We start from the raw sequence: 15,663 nt of genomic DNA on the forward strand, positions 1-15,663 counted from the left end.
TAATTTAGTTATTTACAGAGCATTACATCCAGCCTATTATGTTTGCCTTTCATATCAATGGCAGAAAACATTGGATAAATCACAGAAATCCTTTGTTCAAACATGGATTGGCTACAATGCACACTACCACACTGTGTTTATACAGTATTGAATACACCCTTCCAGGCAATAACCTCAATATCTGTATTTGGTTGATATTTAATTGAGTTGTCAACAAATATGCATTTTTATTGAAATAAAAGTAAAATGGTGGAAATCTGGTTAAAATCAGTTGTGTGGTGTATCTGTAACCAGACTTTATTTTCATTTTAACAGTTGGATGTTGGGTACATATATGACGAACCTGGTAAGTTCATCTTTACAGAAGAGTGACACAGGAGAGGAGTATTATCTTGACCTTCAATTATCTTCAAAGACATCCTTTGCCTGTGTCTGTGTCTGGAATGTGTATATTCTTATGGTCAACAGCCCACGCCATAATGAGGAAGTGGCTTCTCCTGAGTGACCCTGATGACTCTAGCTCGGGGGCCAAAGGTTACCTGAAGGTCAGCCTGGTCATCGTGGGGACAGGAGATGAGCCACCGGTACGACTGCTGTGTCACTATGCTATGTCACCACACGCCTCACCTGTCTTTCTCTACATTCTCTACCATTGTACTTAATGTAATATTGATTACATAGTTTATAAACTCAGCAAAAAAGAAACGTCCTCTTACTGTTAACTGTGTATATTTTCAGCAAACTTAACATGTCTAAATATTTGTATGAACATAACAAGATTCAACAACTGAGATATAGACTGAACAAGTTCCACAGACATGTAACTAACAGTCAGTATCTGGTGTGGCCACCAGCTGCATTAAGTACTGCAGTGCATCTCCTCCTCATGGACTGAACCAGATTTGCCAGTTCTTGCTGTGAGATGTTACCCCACTCTTCAACCAAGGCACCTGCAAGTTCCCGGACATTCCTGGGGGAATGGCCCTAGCCCTCACCCTCCGATCCAACAGGTCCCAGACGTGCTCAATGGGATTGAGATCCGGGCTCATCGCTGGCCATGGCAGAACACTGACATTCCTGTCTTGTAGGAAATCACACACAGAACGAGCAGTGTGGCTGGTGGCATTGTCATGCTGGAGGGTCATGTCAGGATGAGCCTGCAGGAAGGGTACCACATGAGGGAGGAGGATGTCTTCCCTGTAAACGCACAGCGTTGAGATTGCCTGCAATGACAACACGCTCAGTCCGATGATGCTGTGACACACCGCCTCAGACCATGACGGACCCTCCACCTTCAAATCGATCCCGCTCCAGAGTACAGGCCTCGGTGTAACACTCATGCCTTGGATGATAAACCTGAATCCGACCATCACCCCTGGTGAGACAAAACCGTGACTCAACAGTGAAGAGCACTTTTTGCCAGTCCTGTCTGGTCCAGCTATGGTGGATTTGTGCCCATAGGCGACGTTGTTGCTGGTGATGTCTGGTGAGGACCTGCCTTACAACAGGCCTACAAGCCCTCAGTCCAGCCACTCTCAGCCTATTGCGGACAGTCTGAGCACTGATGGAGGGATTGTGTGTTCTTGTTGTAACTCGGGAAGTTGTTGTTGCCACCCTGATACCTGTCCCGCAAGTGTGATGTTCGGATGTACCAATCCTGTGCAGGTGTTGTTACACGTGGTCTGCCACTGCAAGGACGATCAGCTGGTCTCCCTGTAGCGCTGTCTTAGACGTCTCACAGTACGGACATTGCAGTTCATTGCCCTGGCCACATCTGCAGTCCTCATGCCTCCTTGCAGCATGCCTAAGGCACGTTCACGCAGATGAGCAGGGACCCTGGGCGTCTTTCTTTTGGTGTTCTTCAGAGTCAGTAGAATGGCCTCTTTAGTGTCCTATGTTTTCATAACTGTGACCTCAATGTCCTACCGTCTGTAAACTGTTAGTGTCTTAACGACCGTTCCACATGTGCATGTTCATGAATTGTTTATGGTTTATTGAACAAGAATGGGAAACAGTGTTTAAACCCTTTACAATGAAGATCTGTGAAGTTATTTGGATTTTTACAAATTATCTTTGAAAGACAGGGTCTTGAAAAAGGGAGGTTTATTTTTTTTGCCAAGTTTGGTAGAATGTGTATACAATATCAATGTGTTATACAACTACATGCAACATAATATATTTCATCAAGGCTCTCCCCTCCCCTCCTGTGTGTTCAGACTGAGAAGAGAGAGCGGAACGAGGAGCAAGATGACATAGAGAGTAATCTGTTGGTGCCTGCTGGGGTAACACTCAGATTGGTCACTCTCAACCTGAAGGTGTACCGTGCTGAGGACATGCCTCAGAGTACGTGTATATTCCTTCTTTCTCCATCCTCCACCCTTCTTCCTCCATCAGCAGCAAAGTGTAATTTAGTTCAGTCCAAAAACAACCTCGTGCCCCTTTCGTTATCCCTAAACCTCTTGTTTCTTCCATCTATCACTTCCTCCTTACCCCCTACCCCATTGGATATGCATATTTCTAGGTAAAGGAAACGTGTAAGCAATATGGCAGACGTTAGTATGAACAGCCAACACCATATTGATTGCACGTATCTGCAAACACCAAGTGATTAAGTGTTCTTTTTGAATCTGGAAATGTATTTCAAGTAATCCAACATTGATATCAGCGGGCCTATTCTTTCAAAACGTTGACTGGACATCTTGTTATTTTTTATGTGAGTGTGTGTTAATATCCTTTCACTCCGTCTTACAGTGGACGATGCGTTTGTACAGACTGTGAAACAAGTATTTGGAGGGGAAGGCGATAAGAAAAACTTAGTTGATCCATTTCTGGAGGTCAGCTTCGCTGGCAAGAAGGTAAAGCTAAGACTCAGAACTCCGGGAATGCAAGAGAAGGACAAAACGCCAAGTCATTCGGCAAATATTTTCAGATCTTTTGGTTAGATGTTTGCTTAATGATGACGTTGTTTTGGTTTCAGTTGTGCACCAAAATTATCGAGAAAAATGCCAATCCTGAGTGGAACCAGCTGATCAACCTTCAGGTCAAGGTGTGACCTAGCTCTCTCGTATTACTTGTAGTACACCACAACACAAATGGATGATATGAATGGAAGCCAGACAAACACAACATGCTCTCATTTCCCTCTTTTTAGTTCCCATCCATGTGCGAAAGCATCAAGTTGACTGTATTTGACTGGTAAGACTTTGGTTATCCTCCCTGGAAGACAGATACAGTGCATGTTTGGATGTCGTTGTTATAGCGGTTTACTGTGTATTACACTATCCACATTCATGTATACCATCACTTTTAAATGCTGCTACTTTGAGTTGGAAGACATGGATCTCGCAGGAAAGTGTATTAACAACGTATTGAACTTTTCACACAGGGATCGTCTGACCAGGAATGATGTGATAGGAACCACATTTCTAAATCTGACCAAAATAGCCTCATCTGGTGGTGAGATTGAAGGTATGGTATCGCTCTCTCTCACTGTGTGTGTGTGTGTTTGTGTGTGTGTGTGTGTGTGTGTGTGTGTGTGTGTGTCTGTTCCCTGTCTCAACCACATTGCATCTGTCCCTTCAAACAGATACGCCTGCAGAAAATTGCACCAATCTGTCATCTGAAGGTAAAGAAACATCATCTTTTTGTATGAGGCCTCCCTATAGGGTGGAGTCTTGGGCCAGTAACCGAAAGGTCCCTTGTTGAATGCCCGAGCTGACAAGGTGAAAACATCTGTCTATGTGCCTTTGAGCAAGGCACGTAATCCTAACTTGCTCCAGGGGTGCCTTACTACTATGGTTATAAAACAACACCTTTCACTGCACCGATCTGGTGTGTGACAATACAACTTTTTAAAATGTATTGCTTTTGTCAAACAGGGACAGCATTTGTAAATACTCAAGTTTGACTACAGATGTAGCATAGGCACCAGACCACATTGTATTACCATGTCAAAAAATAAATAGAAAACGGGGGGTAAATAACAGAAAAACAGCTTCTATCTCCAGACCATCAGATTGTTAAATAGTCACCCCTAGCCGGCCTCTGCCCAGTAGCCTGCCCTGAACTTAGTCACTGTTTCTAGCCGGCTACCACCCTGTACTCTAGCCTGCACCTTAGAGCCTGCTGGCCTACTGTATGTACATAGTCATTGAACACAGGTCACTTGAACACTGTTTTACCCACTTTATATGTATATACTGTATATTCTAGTCAAGGCTCATCCTGTATAACTACTTCTGTACACACGTTGTCTATTCATATACTGTTCATACTGTCAATACATACATACATACATACATACATACATACATACATACATACATACATACATACATACATACATACATACATACATACATACATACATACATACATACATACATACATACATACATACATACATACATACATACATACATACATACATACATACATACATACATACATACATACATACATACATACAGTATATTTATATTCTAGACTCATTCTGATATTTCTAAATGTCTTTCTTTAAATTGTTTTGGATTTGTCTGTATTGTTAGATATTACTGCACCGTTGGAGCTAGAAACATAAGCATTTCACTGCTTCTTCGATAACTTCTGCAACATATGTGTACGTGACCAGTAACGTTTGACTTGATTTGTTAACACTATCGCTCAGAGTCTGGTCACCAGGCCAATTACACTGTACTTGGCAATGGACTGGAGTAAATACGACATTCATTCAAAATATCTGTAGCAAACCATTTCACAAAGAGAACCTGCCCTTTTATTACAGTGAGCAGTGGGGAGGCGGAGGTGGGTTTCCTCCCAGCGTTTGGGCCTTGCTACCTAAACCTGTACGGCAGTCCCAGGGAGTTCACTGGCCTCCCAGACCCGTACGAGGAACTCAACTTTGGCAAGGTAAGACCATCCCTGGGGTTGAGGACAAGTGCTTCAGCTCTGGTAAGACGTTTTGCTATTCCTTTTTCTTATTGTAAATATTTGCATATCTAACATGCGCTTCTCTCTCACAGAAACATGCAATTATTAAGATTCAGAATTAAAAATTGTCGTAGATAATCAGCTCTTGTAGATGAGAAAACGATTAAGCATTCACACAGGGTTTATTCAATGGTGACCTGTGCAAGTGAACCCTGTTCTGGACGCAGCCAGCATTGGACTCTCTTAGACAAAAATACATTTTAGCTTATATAGGCAAGGAACATCTGGTTTAGATCAGTATTCTCTTTTCTGCTGAGTTTCTTGGCAATCGTATCTAATCTATAAAACATACAGGTATCTAATTTATATACTGTATACCCCCCCCCTTCAATGTATAACACGTGGGAATGCCACATTTCATACTTCGATTCCTCAAATCCAGATAGTTCAACTTGAGTAATAGCTTTAAAGCACACCGTACAGTTGTCTAACACAATTGTCATTAAGCTTAATTGTTCCTTCACAAAACTATACATTTTTTTCTCAAGTAATTTCCTGTGTTGATAGGAACATCTTGTGTAGCAACACGATTACAGTATCACTGTGTTGTTTCATCTCTGTCTGCCTGTCTGTCTGTCTGTCTGCCTGCCTGCCTGCCTGCCCACCTGCCCGCCTGCCTGCCTGCCTACCAGGGTGAAGGGGTGGCCTACAGGGGCAGAGTCCTCATCGAGCTCTCCACTCAGCTGGAGGGCAAAGCTGACGGGAAGCTGGACAACATCTCCAGTGATGACATCCTGGTGGCCCAGGTACACAGAGAGGGTGGGATCCTGTCATAGCTGGGATATTGTTGCTTCATGTATTAATAGAGGTTATTACTTCCGGAATTGACTTCCTTCACTTCGAATTGACCCCAACCCTGGTACGAAACTTGCAAAACTTAGAGAAGAACTGATGAGAAATGGATACAGAGAAAGCTAGAAGGGAAAAGTCCAGATTTCTTGTGTGTAGAACAGTGTTTCCAAATCCAATTTTGATTTAGTCAGGCAATAACGCACCTTTAATGAATGTACACTGGAATTAACCCCTGACCTCTTGTTTGTGCTTTCAGAAGTACCAGCGGAGGAGGAAGTTCTCGCTGTGTGCTGTGTTCCACAGCTCCTGCATGCTCCAGGAGCCCGGTGAGCCAATCCAGTTCGAGGTCAGCATCGGTAACTACGGCAACAAGCTGGACTCCACCTGCATGCCGCTGGCATCCACAACCCAATACAGCTGTGCTGTGTTTGACGGTGAGAAAACCTAGACTATACACCAGTGGTTCTTCAGTCCTGATGGGTACCCTCCTGGTGTGCTAGCTATTGTTCCAGCCCAGTGCCAACACATTAGACCTTGATTAGACCTGATATTTGAATGTTTACAAAATATCGATTTTTTTAGCACCCATGTTTCGAGAGAATGTGTTTGTTTATCTATCAATTCTAAAGGCACAAGGCAGACCAACTATACATAGTCATGAATATGAAAACAGGAAAACATGCAGTGCCTTCGGAAGGTATTGAAACCCTTTGACTTTTTCCACATGAAGCAAATTCCTACACACAGTAGCCCATAATGACAAAGCGAAAACAGGTTTTTAGAAATGTTTGTTCATTTATAAAAAAAAAACAGAAATATCACATTTACATAAGTATTCAGACCATTTACTCAGTACTTTGTTGAAGCACCTTTGTCAGCGATTACAGCCTTGCATCTTCTTGGGTAGGAAGGACACTACAAGGTTGGCTTAGCTGTATTTGGGGAGTTTCTCCCGTTCTTCTCTGCAGATCCTCTCAAGCTCTGTCAGGTTGGATGGGGAGTGTTGCTACACAGCTATTTTCAGATCTCTTCAGAGATGTTCGATCGGGTTCCAGTCCGGGCTCTGACTGGGGCACTCAGGGACATTCAGAAACCGGTTTTTGCTTTGTCATTATGGGGTATTGTGTTTAGATTGATGAGGGAGAAAAAAAAACAATTTAATCAATTTAATGTTAAAATAAGGCTGTAACATAACAAAATGTGGGGAAAGTAAAGGGGTCTGAATCGGAATACTTTTCTGAGGACACCATTCATTCCTATCAAAAGTGCATTGCTGTTTCCAATGCAGTAGAGACATTCCCATACAGCTGGACTAAATTGTCAAGTTGTACAGGTATATACCACTCTGCAGCTTGAACTGAATATGACTTAGTTCTGTTTCTCCTGTAGGTAACCACTACTATTACCTGCCCTGGGCTGACACCAAACCTGTTGTCATCCTCACATCCTTCTGGGAAGACATTAGCCACCGATTGGATTCAGTCAACATCATCCTCTACATCGCAGACAGACTGGTGAGAAACACTTCCAACAAATCGACCAATCAAATAATCAATCAACCAATCATGGGATAATTGTTATTTTGTTGTCATTTCTTCCAGGAATCCAACCTCACTTCTTTGAGAACAGCCATCCTTGCCAAAGCCTCAGAGGTGCGCTTGGCTGAGATCTGGCTCAAACTCATCAACCACATGATTGAGGATCTGAGCAAGTAAGACATTCATCGATCGTATCTCAGCTTATAATTGTTTCTTGCTCGGTTCTGTTAGCTTCCTTCTAACTTATCCTAGCTTCACGCTAGATTCAGATAACTTCATGATATGTTCAGAATGCTTGGTTGTGATAATTTCATGCTAGGATCTGGTAGCTTTGTGCTTGGTTATGATAGCGTCATGCTAGGTTCTGATAGCTTCATGATACATTTTGATAGATGAACACTAGCTTCTGATAGCTTTATGCTAGGTTTTGATAGCGTAATGCTAGGTTCTTAAAGCGTCATATAGGTTTTTAAAGCTTCTGATAGCTTCAGTATAGTTTCTGTAGCCTCATACTAGCTTCTGATAGCTTTCAGGTACCAGAGCTTGAGGGCAGGCCCAACCTGACGGCTCTGGACGTCCAGATTAAGAAGCTGCGTGATTCGGCGGTGGCCATCATCAGGGAGATGGCCAAACGCTTGAAGGAGGAGGCCACCGACGTTATAGCCACTCTGACAGACATCGAGGACTGGCTGGAGAGACTGAAACAGCTTGCAGAGGAGGTCAGGAGCAACAAGACATTGACATTCTCACAACATTCAGGGTTCAATAGCACATTGAATATTGGAATGTCCTTAAAGTAAGCCCTTATTTTGAGGGTGCCATGACTTGTTATGGGAGTGCCAAGCCCACTCAATTTGAACTAGCTTGTATTGTCTCTCTCTCTCTCTCTCTCTCTCTAATACTGTCAACAGAAAACTCTCTCTCTCCCCATCTCTTAATAATCTCTCTTTCATACCTGTCTTTCACTCTTCCCTCAGCCCCAGAACAGTATGCCTGACGTGGTGATCTGGATGCTGCGTGGAGAGAGGAGGGTGGCGTACGCCCGTCTCCCAGCCAATCAGATCCTCTACTCCACCTACAGTGAGCAGGCCTGTGGGAAATACTGTGGCAGGACCCAGACCATCTTCATGCAGGTACTAGGATGGAGAACAGACTGATACTAGTGATAGTAGTACCGTAGTAGTAGTAGTTGTAAGTGTAGCAGTATGATAATGGTAGGGAAATTCTATGGCAGGACCCATACTATCTTAATGCAGGTATTATGATGGAGAACATAGACTACTGATCATGCTACTACTATTGTCAATAGTATTAGTAATATTAGTGCTAATAGTAGTTGTACTTGTTTAAGTAGTAGTAGTAATAGTGGTATAATTAAGAAATACGGCCCAAGCGGGTGTGGTATATGGCCAATATACTATGGCTTAGGGCTATAGACAGGCACTCCGATTTGACAAAAATCAGCCCGCTGCTGAATCTAATTGCCTACCCCTGGTATAGTGGTATGATAATCGTACAGGAAAACTCCAGCAGGACCAAGACAGTATTCATGCAGTTTCTAAGGTGTACAGGGAGTTAAAACTGATGCCACAGACATTGTTAGTGGATATTGAAGCGAAACTGGTTGAAATGATGTCATTATAATCAGAAACTGATGTCTTTTCAAATGGTTTTTCTCGGTTTTGCCTGCTGGGAAGAGGCACATAATCAATCAGTTTTGTGTCAATGTCCAATGACAATGTCTGTCAGAGTGCGAAGAGAGGAAGAGTCCAGGGGGCGGATGTGTTTAAACGCAGATATGGCATAAACATTCGGAGAATGTAACAGCTCTCCTCTTCGTATAATGATGAGGAATAGGAATCATCGGACCAACACACAGCGTGGTAAGTGTTCATAGTAAATTTAATTAAATCAACTGAACACTGAATGACAAACAACAAAGAGAGTGAACGACACAAAACAGTCCTGTAAGGTGAAAAAACACAAAACAGGAAACAACTACCCACAAACACAGGTGGTAACAGGCTACCTAAGTATGGTTCTCAATCAGAGACAATGATTGACAGCTGCCTCTGATTGGGAACCATACCAGGCCAAACACATAGAAATACAACACACAGAACAAAACAGAATGCCCACCCCAACTCACGCCTTGACCAAACCAAAATAGAGACATAAAAAAGGAACTAAGAGCAACGAGCCTGCACAACCTGTCCTGGATGGATACCCCCTGTAGCCCGGCAAGTGCGGAGAGTTGGAACAGGCTGCACTCTGCTGTGCTGGCGAACCGGGGACACCGTGCGTAGGGCTGGTGCCGTATAACCCGGGCCGAGGAGACGCACTGGAGACCAGATGCGCCTAGCCGGCATCATCGCTCCTGGCTCGATGCCCACTCTAGGCCGGCCGATTCGAGGAGCTGCGATGTAGCGCACCGGGCTATGCGTGCGCACTGGGGACACTGTGCGCTTCACCGCATAACACGGTGCATGCCCGGTCACTCTCTCGCCACGGTAAGCACGGGGAGTTGGCTCAGGTCTCCTACCTGAGCCCGCCAATCTCCCCGTGTGCCCCCCCCCAAAGAATTCTGGGGCTGCCTCTCGTGCACGTTACCTCGAGCCAATACCTCGTAGTGTCGCCCCTCCGCTCTAGCTGCCTCCAGCTCCTCTTTTGGATGGCGATACTCTCCCGGCTGTGCCCAGGGTCCCTTGCCGTCCAATATTTCCTCCCATGTCCAGGAGTCCATTACCTGCTGCTTGGTCCTTTGGTGGTGGGTAGTTCTGTAATGGCTGTTGATGGAAGAAGGTGAGGACCAAGGTGCAGCGTGGTACGTGTTCATACTTTATTTATGAACTGAACACTGACTAACAAAACAACAACGAGAACAACCGAAACAGTTCTGTCTGGTGCAGACACAAAAACAGAAAACAACTACCCACAAACACAGGGGGGAACAGGCTACCTAAGTATGGTTCTCAATCAGAGACAGCTGTCAATCGTTGTCTCTGATTGAGAACCATACTTAGGTAGCCTGTTCCCCCCTGTTTTCATAGGTGATGTACAGTAGGGTTGGATGATATACTTAACACCCGTGTATTTCGAAATAACCCAGGTAGGATTTTCAATACCGTCAATATAATTTAATTACATTAGCCGGCTTGCTAAAGGTAGCTAACGCCAATTAGTGCTAGATATGAGAATCTGTATACCGCTCAACCCCGATGAATAGTATTTAGTTTTGTTGTTTGTTTGTTTTGGCCAGTACCCCATGGACAAAAACAAAGGTGTGAAGATCCCTGTCCAGCTCCGTGTCAACATGTGGCTGGGCCTCTCTGCCCACGAGAAGAAGTTCAACAGCTTCTCAGAGGGAACCTTCAGTGTGTTCGCAGAAATGGTATTATTGTTATTCACATGGGTTTTGTGGCAATGCTTTGTTTTGGTTGGTATTTTACCAGGTCTTTACTATGCTGACAAAATCTATTTTCCCTCACCCCCTCTTTCTCGCTCTCCCTTTTCACCCTCAGTATGAGAACCAGGCCCAGGTGTTTGGGAAGTGGGGCACCACAGGGTTGGTGTGCCGGCATAAGTTCTCTGATGTGACGGGGAAGGTGAAGCTGAAACAGGAGCGCTTCATGCCCCCCAGGGCGTGGGAGTGGGAAGGCGAGTGGTTCGTCGACCCCGAGAGAGGGTGAGAGTGACCTGTTGGCATGCTTAAACACACCCACGAACACATACACACTCATACTCACTCACACACTCATACTTATACTCATATCCACACACACTCACACAAACTAACTCAGACACACACACACACAGACGTTTGTGGACCCTGATAGATGGTGAGCGGTAGATCTCTAGCGCTATAAATAACTGAATTTAAGTAGAAACTTCCTGTTTTCATTGTTTGTTTTCAGTAGTTTACATTTCAGTTGGACTACCCCACACAGACAAATCAAGCTTGGTCTGGCATTGCCTGTGCTTGTGGTTAGGGAATCATCCTCTTTCCGTCTCTATAGATGTGCAGGGAGTCATAGTACTGTGAGTACACAATAGTCCCACTTCCACCTCATCCACCCCACCTAATTCCTCATTGTTTGCCTCTGAGTCAGGAGTGCGCAACACCAGCCCCCTTCATAGTGCTCCTATAGAAACACTTCCCCAGACAGTTATCTCATTGATTTGGTTGATTTGACCTTTCCCCAGACAGTTATCTCATTGATTTGGTTGATTTGACCTTTCCCCAGACACAGTTACCTCATTGATTTGGTTGATTTAATCTTTCTCCAGACACAGTTACCTCATTGATTTGGTTGATTTGACCTTTCCCCAGACACAGTTACCTCATTGATTTGACCTTTCCCCAGACACAGTTACCTCATTGATTTGGTTGATTTGACCTTTCCCCAGACAGTTACCTCATTGATTTGGTTGATTTGACCTTTCCCCAGACACAGTTACCTCATTGATTTGGTTGATTTGACCTTTCCCCAGACACAGTTACCTCATTGATTTGGTTGATTTGACCTTTCCCCAGACACAGTTACCTCATTGATTTGGCTGATTTGACCTTTTTCCAGACATTTCTTCAGTGGTTCTGTAATCCCACCTTCTTTCCACTAGAGCTGAGCATTCCTGGACTAAAGTCCAGCTGCCAGTACTCTATAGTTTAGTGGGATCAAGCCCGCTATTTGTGACGTGTATGTCTGTGTTTGGTTTTACTATCCTTGTGGGGACCAGAAGTTGTGGTGGTTCATTTCTTTACTATCAAATGAGGAGAGACAAACTTATCAGACAAGTCAGAGTTATGCTTAAACTAAATCTTCAATAGTGAGAGCTTTGCAATAGCAATGGCTGGTCGACGAATCACCTTTTCTAATGATCCGCTGAGAGCGGCGAGACAAAAGTACAAAGGTCTTTTATAGCCAAGATACACCCCTTTCAAACTACATGATGAACAACAGATTTATAGAATGGGTCACAAGGTTAAGATTTGTATGAAAGATACCTATAATACATAGCAGACAGTATCTGCTGTGTCAACAGTTTTCATTGTGTAGAGACCAGTGTCTGGCCCTCCGACTCCAAACTGGAACCATCTCTCCCTGATACGGTATAGAACAGAAACGTTAACTCATGCTCTGGAATGTTCTTTAGGTTTTATCACCCAAACGACATCGTAAATCTCCTGTCAGTGTTATCTCCCGGATGCCCATCCTCAGTAGAACACACACACACAATAGCTATAAGAATACTCTATTCTGTCGAATAAAACAACCATTTGATGCAATAAAAGTATTATAACATAGTCTTGCAATTTTTCTCTAGACAAAGTCCTCACAGGGATAGTAAAACCAGGAACATTTTGACAAGTCGGGACATTTCGCCGGTCCCCACAAGGAAAAAGGCTATTTTAGGCTTCTAGGTTAGGTTAGGTAAGGGTTAGGGTTACAATTAGGTTTAGGGTTAGGTTTAGGGGTTAGGGTTTGGGTTAAGGGTTACGGGTAGGGGTTAAGGAAAAAAATATTTTAAATGGGAATCAATTGTTTGGTCCCCAGAAGGTTAGTCAAACAAACGTGTGTGTCTGTGTGATTCAGCCTGCTAACGGAAGCAGACGCGGGGCACACAGAGTTCACAGACGAGGTCTTCCAGAACGAGACGCGTTTCATTGGCGGGGAGTGGAAGCCTGCTGCCGACCCCTTCACAGACGTGGTGAGACAGAGCAAGACACACACACTATTGCTAGAGACAACCCTGTCGCCTGCAACTCAGACCCCTCTATCTACAAGAGGGAAGAGATATGTAACACTGAAAAGTTAAGCTGACCCCTCAGTGTTACAATTTCTCCTTCTGGGAGAATCAATGTATGTTCTCTTTTTCTTATGAAAAGAGGCCAACGAAACTGGAGCCATTTCGTCTGTTTCCCTTACAATTTGATCTCCTAGACTACGTAGCGACAGGTGCTCATCCCTGGATTCATTTTATGCACATATCACTCACTGTCATGTTTGAAGTCATGTTTCCCTTGTCAAGAGAGCTGCATATAGCCTGCGTACCATTCCACTTTTTGTCTCTCCTTGTCATACCAAGAATTGTATCTAAAAAAATCAAAAACAAGTTTCTTAATAACAGTATAACAGTAACATGGCCGAATGTCCAGTTTAACATATGACACCGAGTACAAGGAATGAAGACAGGTCTGTATTTCAGGCTAAGCTGCGTAGCCTTGATGTTTTCAAACTGTGACGCCTATTGTTTCGATGTCGGGGACTTTACACAGCCAGCTACCTTTTTCCACGATGGTGCTTGTTTCAGTGATTCCCATAAATATAGAGGCTTAGTTAAATACTTGATAGGAGACTGGAAACCAACGTGAATCAATCCCGCCCCACACAGAATACCCAGAGGGGAAAATAGAGTGCTTACGTCCCTACTTTTATAAACAGTGTGTCTCTGTATTGTTTTGATGTTGTAATGTGATGTCATTGTCACATGTTGATATACAGCCACTGTGTAATGTTGGAAGTGACTGACTGTGACTGTTCTGTGTAGAATGGGCAGAAGAGCCAGAGTCCAGGGGAGATAGAGTGTCCTGCTGGCTGGAAGTGGGAGGATGACTGGAGCTTCGACAGCAACAGGGCTGTGGATGAGAAAGGTAAAGAAGCACTGGAATTATTCTCCTTCATATCCATAACCCAAATGCTAACACTGGGATTGATTGTATGGTGTACTGCTGTATACCAAATAATCAATATTGTTTAAGGATTCCATTATCATATGTGGAACAATATGGCACTGTATAGTATAAAATTTTATTGATAAACCTCTTCTGTACTGTATTTTGAATTTACCTACGATAACCAATATGATACTACAGTATAAAGCTGAATGTCCTCTGACTCTGTATACCGTTTGTCACTGTGTGTGTTGCGTACCAGGTTGGGAGTATGGCGTCACCATTCCCCCCGATGACAAGCCCAAGTCCTGGGGAGCAGCAGAGAAGATGTACCACATCCACCGCAGGAAGAGACTCTTACGACCACGCAGGAAAATAGCAGACACTAAAGCAGCACCTGAGGTGAGCGGAGGAGGAAGAAGAGAAGTGGAGGGAGGGGGGGAGGGAGGGAGAAGGAAGAGGAGGAGGAAGTGAAGGAGGAGGGAAGAGGAGGAGGAGGAGAAGGAAGATGAGGAGGTAAGGGAGGAAGAGCAGGAAAAGGAGGAGGGTAGGAGGAAGAGGAGAAGAAGGGGAAGGAGGAAGAGAAGGAAGAGGAAGGGGAAGGGAGGAGGAAGTGAAGGAGGAGAAGGAAGATGAGGAGGTAAGGGAGGAAGAGCAGGAAAAGGAGGAGGGTAGGAGGAAGAGGAGGGGAAGGAGGAAGAGAAGGAAGAGGAAGGGGAAGAGAGGAGGAGAAGAAGGGAAAGGAGGATGGAGGAGAAGGAAGCGGTTATAGAAGAAGAGAGGAGGAAAATGTTTAGTGTGCAGGGTAGAGTGGAAGCATGTGTGTGTCTGTATGTCAATTTCGAGGGCTAAAGTTCTTACACACTGTCCACTGCCTCTCCGTTGACTCTACAGAGGCGGGATCCCGGCGAAGGCTGGGAATACTCGTCCTTGATTGGCTGGAAGTTCCACAGGAAGGAGCGTTCGTCTGACACATTCCGCCGTCGCCGCTGGAGACGCAAGATGGCTCCGTCAGATGGGATAGGAGCTTCAGCCATCTTCAGGCTGGAGGGGGCGTTGGTTAGTAACTTCTTCTGAGTTCAAAAACAATTACACAGGAAGGCTACACGGGAAGGCTAGACTTAAACTAGATTCATACCACACATCAAAGTACATCAAAAGTGCTTCATTTGACAAAGTTGTTTTTTTCACCCGCAGAAGATTGACGATCAATCATCAATTTTGTTGCTATCCCAGCTTTGTGACTGGGTTCTGGAAATGGGTTGTGGAAATAAATAAAATACTACTTTAGCTACAAAGTGTTAGGTTCTAGTTAAACAGAGTAAAAAACTCACGCACACTTATTAAAGTTCAAACCGAGTTTATTCACCCACTGAGTCATACAGCTGCATAAGACAAGGAACATATTCACACAAGCACGGGTATTTAACCCTCTCTCCTATGCTGAGTCCCTAGTTACACATCCGAACAGCCAATACACTTCTGTTGCTATCAAGATGATTAGTGATACATGTTCTTCCTCACTTCATCTAACTTGACCTCTGTCCCAAAGGACTCACTCCTCCCCAACTCACGGCTGTCATGTTGACTTGTAACCAGACTATGTCTCTTCTCCCATAGGATCCCTGATGGCTAACGATAACATATGTAAACGTTATACATTCCCCTCTC

General features: G+C 44.2%; 1 protein-coding gene across 2 annotated transcripts in view; it reads left to right on the forward strand.

Moving 5' to 3' along the window:
- LOC124015163 (myoferlin-like) overlaps nucleotides 1-15,663 on the forward strand; it is a 57,209-nt gene that overhangs the window by 14,714 nt on the left and 26,832 nt on the right. Inside the window, exons 10-30 of one of the 2 annotated variants that reach the window (XM_046330159.1) lie at nucleotides 316-346; nucleotides 469-584; nucleotides 2,217-2,343; nucleotides 2,752-2,855; nucleotides 2,978-3,046; nucleotides 3,152-3,195; nucleotides 3,386-3,468; nucleotides 3,587-3,625; nucleotides 4,784-4,908; nucleotides 5,622-5,735; nucleotides 6,038-6,215; nucleotides 7,171-7,295; nucleotides 7,383-7,492; nucleotides 7,846-8,038; nucleotides 8,297-8,452; nucleotides 10,579-10,710; nucleotides 10,841-11,004; nucleotides 12,914-13,028; nucleotides 13,869-13,971; nucleotides 14,255-14,394; nucleotides 14,887-15,051. In XM_046330159.1, coding sequence (XP_046186115.1) covers nucleotides 316-346; nucleotides 469-584; nucleotides 2,217-2,343; nucleotides 2,752-2,855; nucleotides 2,978-3,046; nucleotides 3,152-3,195; nucleotides 3,386-3,468; nucleotides 3,587-3,625; nucleotides 4,784-4,908; nucleotides 5,622-5,735; nucleotides 6,038-6,215; nucleotides 7,171-7,295; nucleotides 7,383-7,492; nucleotides 7,846-8,038; nucleotides 8,297-8,452; nucleotides 10,579-10,710; nucleotides 10,841-11,004; nucleotides 12,914-13,028; nucleotides 13,869-13,971; nucleotides 14,255-14,394; nucleotides 14,887-15,051 — 2,433 coding nt within the window. The remainder of the gene's footprint in view (nucleotides 1-315; nucleotides 347-468; nucleotides 585-2,216; nucleotides 2,344-2,751; nucleotides 2,856-2,977; nucleotides 3,047-3,151; nucleotides 3,196-3,385; nucleotides 3,469-3,586; nucleotides 3,626-4,783; nucleotides 4,909-5,621; nucleotides 5,736-6,037; nucleotides 6,216-7,170; nucleotides 7,296-7,382; nucleotides 7,493-7,845; nucleotides 8,039-8,296; nucleotides 8,453-10,578; nucleotides 10,711-10,840; nucleotides 11,005-12,913; nucleotides 13,029-13,868; nucleotides 13,972-14,254; nucleotides 14,395-14,886; nucleotides 15,052-15,663) is intronic. The other variant, XM_046330160.1, reaches the window with a different exon arrangement.

This window comes from Oncorhynchus gorbuscha, linkage group LG26 (assembly GCF_021184085.1).
Source record: "Oncorhynchus gorbuscha isolate QuinsamMale2020 ecotype Even-year linkage group LG26, OgorEven_v1.0, whole genome shotgun sequence".
In the NCBI taxonomy this organism is placed as follows: domain Eukaryota; kingdom Metazoa; phylum Chordata; class Actinopteri; order Salmoniformes; family Salmonidae; genus Oncorhynchus; species Oncorhynchus gorbuscha.